The sequence below is a fragment of the Echinops telfairi genome, unplaced genomic scaffold, assembly GCF_000313985.2.
Source record: "Echinops telfairi isolate 266 unplaced genomic scaffold, ASM31398v2 ScPeMD7_3533;HRSCAF=4204_0, whole genome shotgun sequence".
In the NCBI taxonomy this organism is placed as follows: domain Eukaryota; kingdom Metazoa; phylum Chordata; class Mammalia; order Afrosoricida; family Tenrecidae; genus Echinops; species Echinops telfairi.
The window spans coordinates 89,905,485-89,916,440 of NW_022107431.1; the positions used below are offsets into that span (position 1 = coordinate 89,905,485).

At 41.7% G+C, this 10,956-nt stretch overlaps 1 protein-coding gene across 1 annotated transcript in view; it reads right to left on the reverse strand.

Moving 5' to 3' along the window:
* Positions 1-10,956, reverse strand: part of NT5E (5'-nucleotidase ecto) — a 57,830-nt gene that overhangs the window by 30,025 nt on the left and 16,849 nt on the right. Inside the window, exon 3 of the mRNA XM_045294318.1 lies at positions 194-416. Coding sequence (XP_045150253.1) covers positions 194-416 — 223 coding nt within the window. The remainder of the gene's footprint in view (positions 1-193; positions 417-10,956) is intronic.

Genomic DNA, 10,956 nt, shown 5'->3' on the forward strand with positions numbered 1-10,956 from the left:
GTGAGACTTTCTGAGACTCGGTGTGGAGTAGGAAGCCCTGTCTTTCTCCCACAGCGCCTCTGGGGGTTTCAAACTACACACCTTGCAGATCACAGCCCAACACCAGGTCTCCTAGTACTTTGACCTACATTCCATAAAAATAATGCCATGCTCTGACTTAATGCTTTGTAGTGATTTTATAATGAGAAAATACCTGGATTTGAGAGAAAAGGGGTCTCTCTTGAAGTGTATCCAACTATTCCCACAGCTTCATGACCAACGTTAAGAATTTTGTATGGAAAATAGAGACCAGAGATTTGAGATGCTAACGGCCCTTTTGCCTTAATGTTCGCACTCAGAATTGGAAATTTCACACCTCTAAGGAGAGGATCCATCAGTCCTTCTACACCATTATCGAATTCATGGTTTCCCAGGGCCTAGTAGAAAAAAGAGAACAAGAATTAGATATTCTGGAATGTCCAATAGAAACACATTTTAGACAATATTACTCCAGGGTCTCCCAAAGTTGCCAAGGGCCTATGGAGCAGAGATTCCAGGACCTCATGTCCACCTCCCCCTCCTTCCCACAGATTTCAGTCAGCAGGCCTGGGGTGCAACTCAGGGCCACCCAGGACACCAGGCTGGCCTTCAGGCTGCACACCACCTCCTGAAGATGACCTCAGAGTGCTTGAGCAACCACTGGAGGGCGGTATGGAGTACAGCATTCCACCACCCACAGACATTCCCAATTTGTCCATGTAGGGCAGGTTCAAGGGCATATACTGCACTGTTTAGCCTATCATATCTCTCAAATTCCACATCATGCCAAATGCCATGTGGAACCATTAAAACCAACAGGATTTTAGCAAAAGGTAGCATATTGCCATCAGACACAAAAGATCTCTCTTCCTCATGAGTCTTCTATACAGTGAACCCTCGCCACTTCGCGCTTCGACTTCCGCGGCTTCACTCTATCGCGGTTTTTGCATAACAGCGCATGCTCTGTCATTACTGCCACTGATTGGCTCATACTGTACACGCTTGATGCCATAAATAATATAATAAATAATAAATGATAATTGTAACGTCCAAAATGTTTCACTGTATTTTCCCTTTTTCGTTTAATAAATTGGGTAATACGAGTGTAATGGTGACTAAAGGGTGTTTTTTCATGTCCTCTATGCTCTAACTACAAAAATATTTGATTTACAAATAAGGAATCCTACTTAGCGGAATTTCATTTATCACGGTAGGGTCTAGAACCGATTAACCGCGATAAATGAGGGTTCATTGTATTCCTATAGCAATCCCTGCCCTCCCACTCCCACCCCCAAGATTCTAGTGGTCCTCTCATTCTTCAGGGAAAATCAAGATCCCAAAAGGCAAATAGGTAGCGTTGTCCCTATTGATAGGGTGGCACCAGTCCCTTCCTCAGGAAGATCAGGGCCACCTTTCGTTTCATCTCCAGCAGCTTCCCATCTGCGGAAGAAGGTGGCCACGTTGAAGTGAACACGAGATGGTCTCCCCCTTCCCCTTCCCCCGATGATCTGGAACAAGCTCATTTCCTTTAAGTGCCTGCCCACCGACTCTGGATGCTAAGGCTGTTTTACTAACTCAGTACTTAAAATGAATGGGTCTCAAACTTTTTCCGCCCCAAGGCTTCTTTTTTATTTTATTAATTGGGATTTAATACATATATCACATCATTCTTTAGTTCAATCATGTACAGTAGAATTGTACAATTGCTACCACAATCAGTTTCCAAACATTGTTTCCCTCCCTGGACTCCTTGGCATCATTTCCCTTTTAAACACCCCCACCCCCACCCCCACTACCACACACACACTCTACTTGCTGTCCCCGCAGGCTCATCAATCCTGGGTTTCTTAAACCGAAAAAAACGGGAAAACACATTTTATTGGTCAATGTGCTTTGGAAGAGGACGTCAATCCTACTGCTTCCAATCCCGGAAGGAAGAGCTGTACCAGTGCCAAGGGGTCCACAGGGTGTTTCGTGTCCCTATTACTTGTCGATCCAGTCATAGCCATGAGACTTGTAGCCCCCCAATTCCTCCGCTTAAACCAGAGGCTGATTTCGTTCTCGGCGCTTTTGACCCACGCTGCCATGAATGTTGACCCACTTGAACACAGAAGTCCCCTTCGAATGGTGCTGGTTTGGAATCCACTGGGTTGGTCTCCCCAGCATCACCCGGGCCGTCCTTACCACCTTTGGCCCCTCCCAGACCATGGCCACAATGGGTCCTGAGTCCATGGACTTCACCAGCCCTGCGAAGAACAGGTGGTCTTTCAGGGCCATGTAGTGCTGCTTCAGGTGTTCCTTGGAGCCCTTAACTCACTTCATGGCCACCAGGCAGAATCCCTCCTGCTCAAAGCGCCTGATGATGTGGCCCACCAGGCCCATCCGGCTTGATGGCAATGAAGGTGCCCTCATTGTTGGCAACAGTGTGAACCAGCTGGTGGGAGTGGGCGGCTGAATGCGTGGAGCTGGGTCAATTTTTTTAAACACCATACCTGGCATTGTAGATTATTTGGGAACAGGCCTGGGTGTGCTGGCTGGTGGCCCTCCCATCTAGGGTCCTTATTTATTCTCTTATAATGTCTACATGACGCAACAGCTTATTGGTGACGTCATGCATTTATGTCTGTCTTCTCCATTGACTGAGCGCACCCTCAATTACCATGTCCTCAGCCCCCACCTCTGTCCTGCTCAGTGTCATAGCTCTCACTTGGCACATGGGGACTTGTTGAGTATCTGTGGCACACATGATTAGGTGTAACGTATCCTTTTGTGTATATGTTCCACAGAGAAAGTGACACAATGGCTTTAAATTCCCACCTATCTGTCTCCTTTATTAAATTCTGAACTTCTGAATTTGCCAGTTTCTCCACTGTGACTCCTTTTCGCTTCTTTGCCATACCTAATTCACTTCCTTCTTACAGGCTTCTGTTCCACAAGTTTCTCCCAGTCTTGTCCTTTTCTCCTCTATTCCTACAAAGTCATGGCTTTTTGCTTGGCAAAATAAGTCCTTACTGTATTACAATCACTAGCTTGCCTAACTAATTTTTGTAAATGAATGTTCCTATAGAAATATTATTTCCAAAATAACTCCTAAAATTTATTGTGGTTGTGATTGTACAATTCTTCTGGATATGACTGAACGATTGAACTATTGAATTGTATGCTATGTGGATTAGGTACCAATAAAAATGTACAAACAACAACAAAAAGAAATAGTATTTCACTTGCCACCTCCTTTGCAATCTACTGGCAAAAGGCTCTTTCATGCATTTGGCAATAGTTGAAGTTATATTTTTCACGTATCTGCTCCTCGTTTAATGTCCCCCGCATCTTTCCCCATTTGAGTGTAGCCTTTTGAAAGTGAGGCTTTGACTGCCTTTTCACCCCCCTCTCTCTCTGTGTTGGGAAAAGATCATCAATGGTGTTCTATAAACACTTGTGAATGGACTAACCCAATGGTCTCATTCACAATCGTATCTTCAGCTCCAAGATTAAAAGTTCCAACTCAGACTATTCTCTTGGCCTCTAGATCAGTGTGTTTAACTGCCATGGTACAGGTCTCACAGGTACGCCTAGATGATCATGCTCCAAGCCCCTCTTCTAAGATCCTCCGCCTTGGCCCATGAGGCCGCCATCTACCCAGTCAGATCCTAGAGCAGCTTGAACACCACCCCCTCCCCCACCCTCGCTGCCTCTCTAGCATTGCTCTCTTCACCAGTGTGGCTGATTATGGTGGAGTCCATTCTGCTGCTCCAGTGTTCCAATATCTACAGAACAGAACTTCTCCACAGGGCTTTCAAGGCTGTGACCTTTTGGAAGTGGATTTCCAGGCCTACTTTCCAAAATGCCTTTGGGGGCTCTGAACTGTCAACTTTTTGGTTAGCCGTCAACTGCCTTACATTTGCACTGCCACTGCAGATAGCTAGCAGGACATCAGTTGACGTCAAGTCAGTTCTTACTCATGACACCGAGTAACACTGTGTTGTATAGGACTTTTCGTGGTTGATTTTTTGGAGTGTGTCATCAGATCTTTCTTACATAGTGGCTCTGGGTGAACTTGAACCATCAGCCTTTGGATAAGCATCATAGATAGATAGATAAGCAGAAGGACTAGTCCCTCTTCTGTCATGTGTGTGAACTGCCTTATCAATGAATGGCTTCAGCTCCTGCAGTCTAGAGGTCCTTCCAGACAACTCACTGCCTAACCACCTTCCCTTGTCTTCTCTGAGCGACATGCGCCTCCTCTGCTTGGATGGGCATCCCTGTGCGACCCTGCCACCCTCTCCTCCGCTCATGGAGGACTCAGCCTCTTTACAGGGTGCTTTTTCTCTTAGTTCCTTCTGGTGGCCAGCAGTCACAGCAGGTGCACTGCTAATGAATAAAAACATAACGAGAAGCATCTCTAAGAAACAGCTTGTCTTTCTGTATTACACAGATAGCTTTTCCTACAATGATCAGAAAAAAATCCTTTCTTGACAGCTGTTTTCTTTAGAAACTCTTATTTTCATTTTCTCACCTTTACTTTCACCTGTTTTTTCTTTCGATTGCATTGACTAGAGCTAAATTATCCATCAGTTCTTTTAGAAGGAAGGTCATGCCACTTATCTTAGGGCACCAGGCACCCGCCACATTGCTGGTAATAAATACATTCATCCTATTTATATAGTTCTATTATTTTATTAATAATATAAAAACACCTCGGAAAAAAATTCTGCCCAAGAGAAAAACATGAAGCAATAAAAGAGACACCAGCATAACAGAACAGATCTTTCATTCTTTAACCTTTTATAAAGCTCTTAGAGAGCAAACACAGGACATTAACAATTCATATTACAGTATTATTCCTCCTTTTATGGTCCTCTATGATTTTCATCCAACTTTCCTAGTGCATGCTTGATAACTTCTTTGTCTCAGTGTCCACAGTCCTCTTACCATTAATCTAGATTTTAGCTAAACTGTTATTTGTCACTTACACCTTTAATCCTTGTCTTAGGCAAGTGATCTCCCTGACCTTAAATGCTTGTATATGTACACGCACACAGGCTGGCTTTCTCTCACATTCCAACATTTCATTTGTAATATTGGCCTTAAATATTTTCTAATCCTTTTTATTCACTAATGCTCAGCCTATGACAACTTTGTGTATTTTTATGATAAACAGTACATTTCACCAGATGTATTTTTCAACAATTGAAGAGAGCTGATTCTAGCCAATTTATCTTAATTAGTAGGTCCAACACCTACTAGAAATGCAATATGAACATTTGGTCCAGCTGCAACTCCTCAGCCCCACATCTTGGTGCAGGAGAAGGCCAAAGAAACTAATACATATTCGTTCAATACATCTGTGGCAGCAATGATCGAACCTGTGAGTTTCCCGTATTGTGATGGCTTGCAGGTTTCTGTGATGCTAGAAGCTACACCACTGGCATTTCAAATAGCAACGTCACCTCTGGTGAACATGGTTCAGTGGAACTTCGAGACTAAGAACAGACTAGGAAAAAGGAATATGTTGTCTATTTCTGGAGATTAGCCATTTGTATATGTATAGCATACATATAAAAGTAAACCTTATGTATAGCAGTAAAACCTGGTCAGATACAGTACCAGAAGACGAGCCCCTCAGATTGGAAGGCACTTGAAATACAACTGGGCAAGAGCTGCCTCCTTAAAGTAGAGTCAACCTCAAAGACGGGGATAGATTATATCTGTCAGAACCTTCATTTACTGATGGGTGTGACTCACAATGAGAAGAAACAGGTGAAAACATCTATTAATAATCAGAACATGGAATGTACAACGTAGGAATCTAGAAAATTTGGAAATTGTCAAAAATGAAATGGAAACCCCAAATGACTCCCTTTGGCATTAGTGAGCTAAAATGGACTAGTACTGCCCATTTCAAGTTGGAAAATCATATGGTTTACTAGCATGAATGACAAATTCAAGAATGGTATCTCATTCATTCTCCAAAAGAACATTTCCAGATCTATCTTGAAGAACCATGCATTCGATAATAGGATAATCTCTATACACCTATAAGGAAACCAGTTAATACGACATTTACTGAAATTTACATACCAACTACTAAAACTAGTGAGGAAGAAATTGAAGAATTCTTCTAACTTTTTTAGCTTGAAATTAATCAAACATACTATCAAGGCACATTAATAATTACTGGCAAATGGAATGGGAAAGTTGGAAACAAAAAGAAAACCTTGCTAGTTGGAAAATATGGTTTTGGTAATTGAAACAAAGCTGGAAATGGAATGATATAATCTTTTAAAGACAAAAGACTTCATCAAAATGATCTCTTCTCAACAACATAAACGGTGGCTATACAATTAGACCTCATCAGATGGAATACACAGGAGTCAAATTGACTTTGTGTGGGAAGAGACAACAGAGAAACAATATCATCAGTCAAATTGAAGTCAGGAACTGGCTGGAACAGCCTATTGATTGCTTATAGATAAGTTCAGGTTGAAGATGGAGAAAATTAAAACAAGTTTATGAGAGCCAAAATAATACCTTGACTATATTCCACCTGAATTTAGGAGAGATCTCAAGAACAGATTGGACACAATGAACATTAATGACTGAAGACATGATGAGTTGTGGAATGACATCAAGAATAAAGCAAAAGATCATGAAAAAGGTTAGAAAAAAAGAAAAGACCAAAGTGGATGTTAAAGGAGACGAAGAGGCTTGCTCTTAAATGTAAAGTTGCTACAGCAAATGGAAGAAAAGGAAAAACAAGAGTTGAACAGAAAGTTTGAGTGATGTTAACAGCCATGTTATCAGACAGAGAACACTGTAAAGTCTATTATGACAGACATCGTTAGGTTCAAACACTATGTCTTATCATTTGATCTCCCTTTGAACTCATGCTAAAGCTGCTTCAGTTTAAAAAACATTGAAGAGGAAATATATGTTATGTTAAGCCCCTGGTGAATCCCCTCTGAATGAGACAGGGATGTGAATAGCCTTGCTATCATGCAGAATGCATTGGGAAGTGGATTATTGCAGTTAGATTAAAATTTGGCACCTTATCAGTTGATCTCTCCCTTTTATCCCATTTTTAATTCGTTCTGATTTTAAAATATTTTCCACTTTCTTTTTTACTGAGAGTTTTCCTCTAGTTTACTTTGTTATTATTGTCAGTTTTTAAATGTTTTTCTGTATAGGAAATCCAGGAAAGGCAAGTCTCTAGTGACAGTAACTGGATTAATGGTTCCTTGAAGGCATGGCAGGGGAAGTTGGGGGGGGTATGGAAAGCTAATAGCAATGAGTAAAAGAAGGAAGAAAATGTTCTAAAATTGATTGCGATGATGATTGTACAGCTCTTCTTACAATGATTGAACTATTGGATTTTATGATTTGTGACATATGGTAATGAAACTTTTTTTTTAAAGGTGGAAGGAATCATAGTACCCAAAAGAACTTGATGACACTCGTCATTTTTCGAGGCAGTCTATGATCAAAAACTGGTGGAACTGAAGGAAGAACACTACACTGTACTGAGGGCATTAGCAAAAAATACACCCCTGGATATTAACAGACACCAAATGAAATGTTTCATAAGCCGATGAAACACTCATTTATCTATGCCAAGAAATTTGGAAGACAGCTACCTGGTCAACCAACTGGAAAAAATCCGTATTTGAGTTCATTCTAAAGAAAGGTGACCCCAGAAAATGCAGATGTTATTAAACAATACCATGAATATCACATTCAAGTAAAATTTTGCTGCAGCTAATTTTAACATATTTGTAGCAGTGCATTAACAGGGAGCTGCTAGAAATTCAAGCCTGATTCTGTAGAGCAGTGGTTCTCAACCTTCCTAATGCCTCAACCCTTTAATACAGCTCCTCATGTTGTGGTGACCCCCAACCATAAAATTATTTTCATTGCTACTTCATAACTGTACGTTTGTTACTGTTATGAATTGGGTGACCCCCAAAGGGGCCATGACCCCCAGGTTGAAAACCACTGCTGCAAAGGATGCTGCATGCAGGATATCATTGCTAATGTCAAATCTATCTTGGCTGAAAGTACAGAATACCAGAAAGACGTGTACTTGTATTTTACTGACTAAGCAAAGGCATTCAGTTGCTTGGATTAGAACAATAGTGGACATTAAGAAGAATGGCAATCCTAGAACACTTAATTGTGCTTATGCAGAGCCATAAGGTAGACCAAGAGGCAGTCATCCAAGCAGAACAAGGAAACACTGTGTGGTTAAAAAAAAAAAGTGTATTAAGGTTGTATCTTTTCACCATACTTGTAAAACCTGAATGTGGCATCAGGATTAGAGAAAGGCTTATTAACAACCTGAAATATGCAGACGACAGCCTTGTTTGTTGCGAGCAAAGAGGACCTAAAGAACTTTCTGATGAAAACCAAAGATGCAGCCTTCAGTATGGATTGCAACTCAATTTAAAAAAATCCTCACAACTAGATCAACAGACAACATGCTAAGTGATGAAAAGATTGAAGTTGCTGGGATTTTAGTTTGCTTGAATCCACAGTCAATGTTCATGGAAGAAGATGCAATGAAAAAAATAAGCAAATTTTTAATTTTATTGGACAGATTTTCTGCACAAGACCTCTTCAAAGTGTTAAAGAGCAAAGATTTCACTTCAAGGACTAAGGAGCCTATGACCCAAGCCATATATTGCTCCTTGCCTCACATGCATGTTAACATTGGATAATAAATAAGGAAGGCCACAGAAGGATTGATGAATCTGAACGCTGGTATTGGCAAACAACATTAAAAGTGCTGTGAACTGCCAAAAGCACAAACAAATCTTCTTGGAGGTCATATAATCAGAATGCTTCTTAGAAGCAAGTATGGATGTATTATCGGGAGAGACCAGTCCTGAGAAAACAACATCATGTTTGGTAAAGTCGAAGATCAGTGTTATTAGTGTTACACACACCCTATTTGCACAGTCCCACCCAATCATTGGTGAGAGTTACAGAGACATGGGTAAAAGAGTCATATTAAGGAATGTCACTCTCAGATATTCAGACCAATGAAAAAGAACTGAAACCCCAGAAATGAAATCATTAGCATACAGACAGCTGATCTTTGATAAGGGCCCAAAAATATCAAATGGGAAGCAGATGCCCTCTTCAATTCGTGGTGCTGGAAAAAATGGATATCTACCTGCAAGCAAGACCCTTACTCACTTCATGCACAAGAATAAACTCAATGTGGACCACAGACCTCGAGGTAAAACCCCAAACTATTAGGGCCATTAATGAGGGAACTGGGACAAACCTAAGAACTTTGGCACAGGGAATACATAGGCTATCATAAATAGGGAAGGATACAAATACAGAGGAGTCACAAATAGACAAGTGGGATATACTGAAGTTACAACACCTGTGTCGATCAAAAGACTTTGCCAAGAGAATAATAAGAGAGCCCACAGGTTGGGAAAACATCTTTAGCAATGACACATCAGAACAAGGACTCATTACTAAAATCTACAATACTCTGGTAGCCTACAATAAGAAAAAAACAAAACAAAAACAAATAACCAATTGAGGAGGTGGACAAAAGACCTGAACAGAAGTTTCGCAAGGGCAGAAATCCAAATGGCCAATAAACACATGAGAAAATGTTCCTGATCATTAGCCATAAGAGAAATGCAAATTAAAACAACTATGATATACCACCTCAAACCCTCAAAGATAGCCCAATTCAAAAAAATCAGAAAGCAACAAGTGTTGGAGGGGCTGTGGGGTCATAGGACCTCTCATCCACTGCTGGTGGACCTGGAGGTATGTGCAGCCACTATGGAAATTGACTTGGCGATACCGAAAATAAATGGAAATCGAGTTACCATATGACCCAGCAATCCCCCTACTGTGCATATATATCCAAGAAGAGATAAGAAACAGACCACGGGCAGACATCTGAGCTCCAATGTTCATTGCAGCACAGTTCATAATCACAAAGATTGGAAACAATCGAAATTTCCATCAATGGACAAATGGATTAAAAAAACTCTAGCACATACATACAATGGAGTACTACGCATTCCTATAAAGCAGTGATGAATACAAGCAGCACATCCTTGCATGGGAAGAGTTGGAGGAAATTATGCTAGACGAAGTAACCCAAGCACAAAAGGACAAGTGTAGCATGAGTCCACTGAGTTAAGCTTAAAAAGCACAATCCACTAAATGTATAAATTCCCGGTGTGAGGTCCAGACACTCTGGCAGAGGTCAGACCCAATCCAAGGATGCATATGGCTGCCAACTAAAAAGGAGGGGAAAAGAAAAAAAAAAAGTGGATGTGGATAGTGGGGAACAGGGTACTAACCCACCCATAGGGAGGTTATTGTTTATGTCTCCACAGAAAAGAGAGAGAGGGACTGGACCTCAATTTGGTGTGACAAGCTTTGAAGGCAACATACTGGCATGAAGCAGCGAACGAACAGTCTCATCACAGAGAGGTCTGTGGTGTGGGCCCCTATCGCAGCTATGACGAACCCTTCCCCAGATGAAGCATTACAGAGGACAGCACTGAAGATCCAGCCTGGGGAGAGTGGCGATCTGCCCCGACCACACAGGGGAAAACTAAGAGGGAAACTCAGAGGTGGGCTGCATCTGGCCCACCAAACCCTGAGGACAACATTCCTGCTTGGAGCACTCAAAGCACAGAGAAGACTATAGGGCCGGCATCACCACCAGGCACATAGTCCCCTCACTGACCCACAGCACTAGAGGAAGTAGCAAACAATGTGCCCAGTCTGACCCCTGCCTCCCCCCCGCCCACACACACACACACCAGGGCAAAACACGAAGGGAGAGCAACAGAGTAGCAAGGGGAGCAAAATACCAAATTTTCTGAGAATCCCGAAAATAGACTTCTGACTGGAGGGACAGGGCTTAGCACCTCATCAGATTCATCAGAAAATACG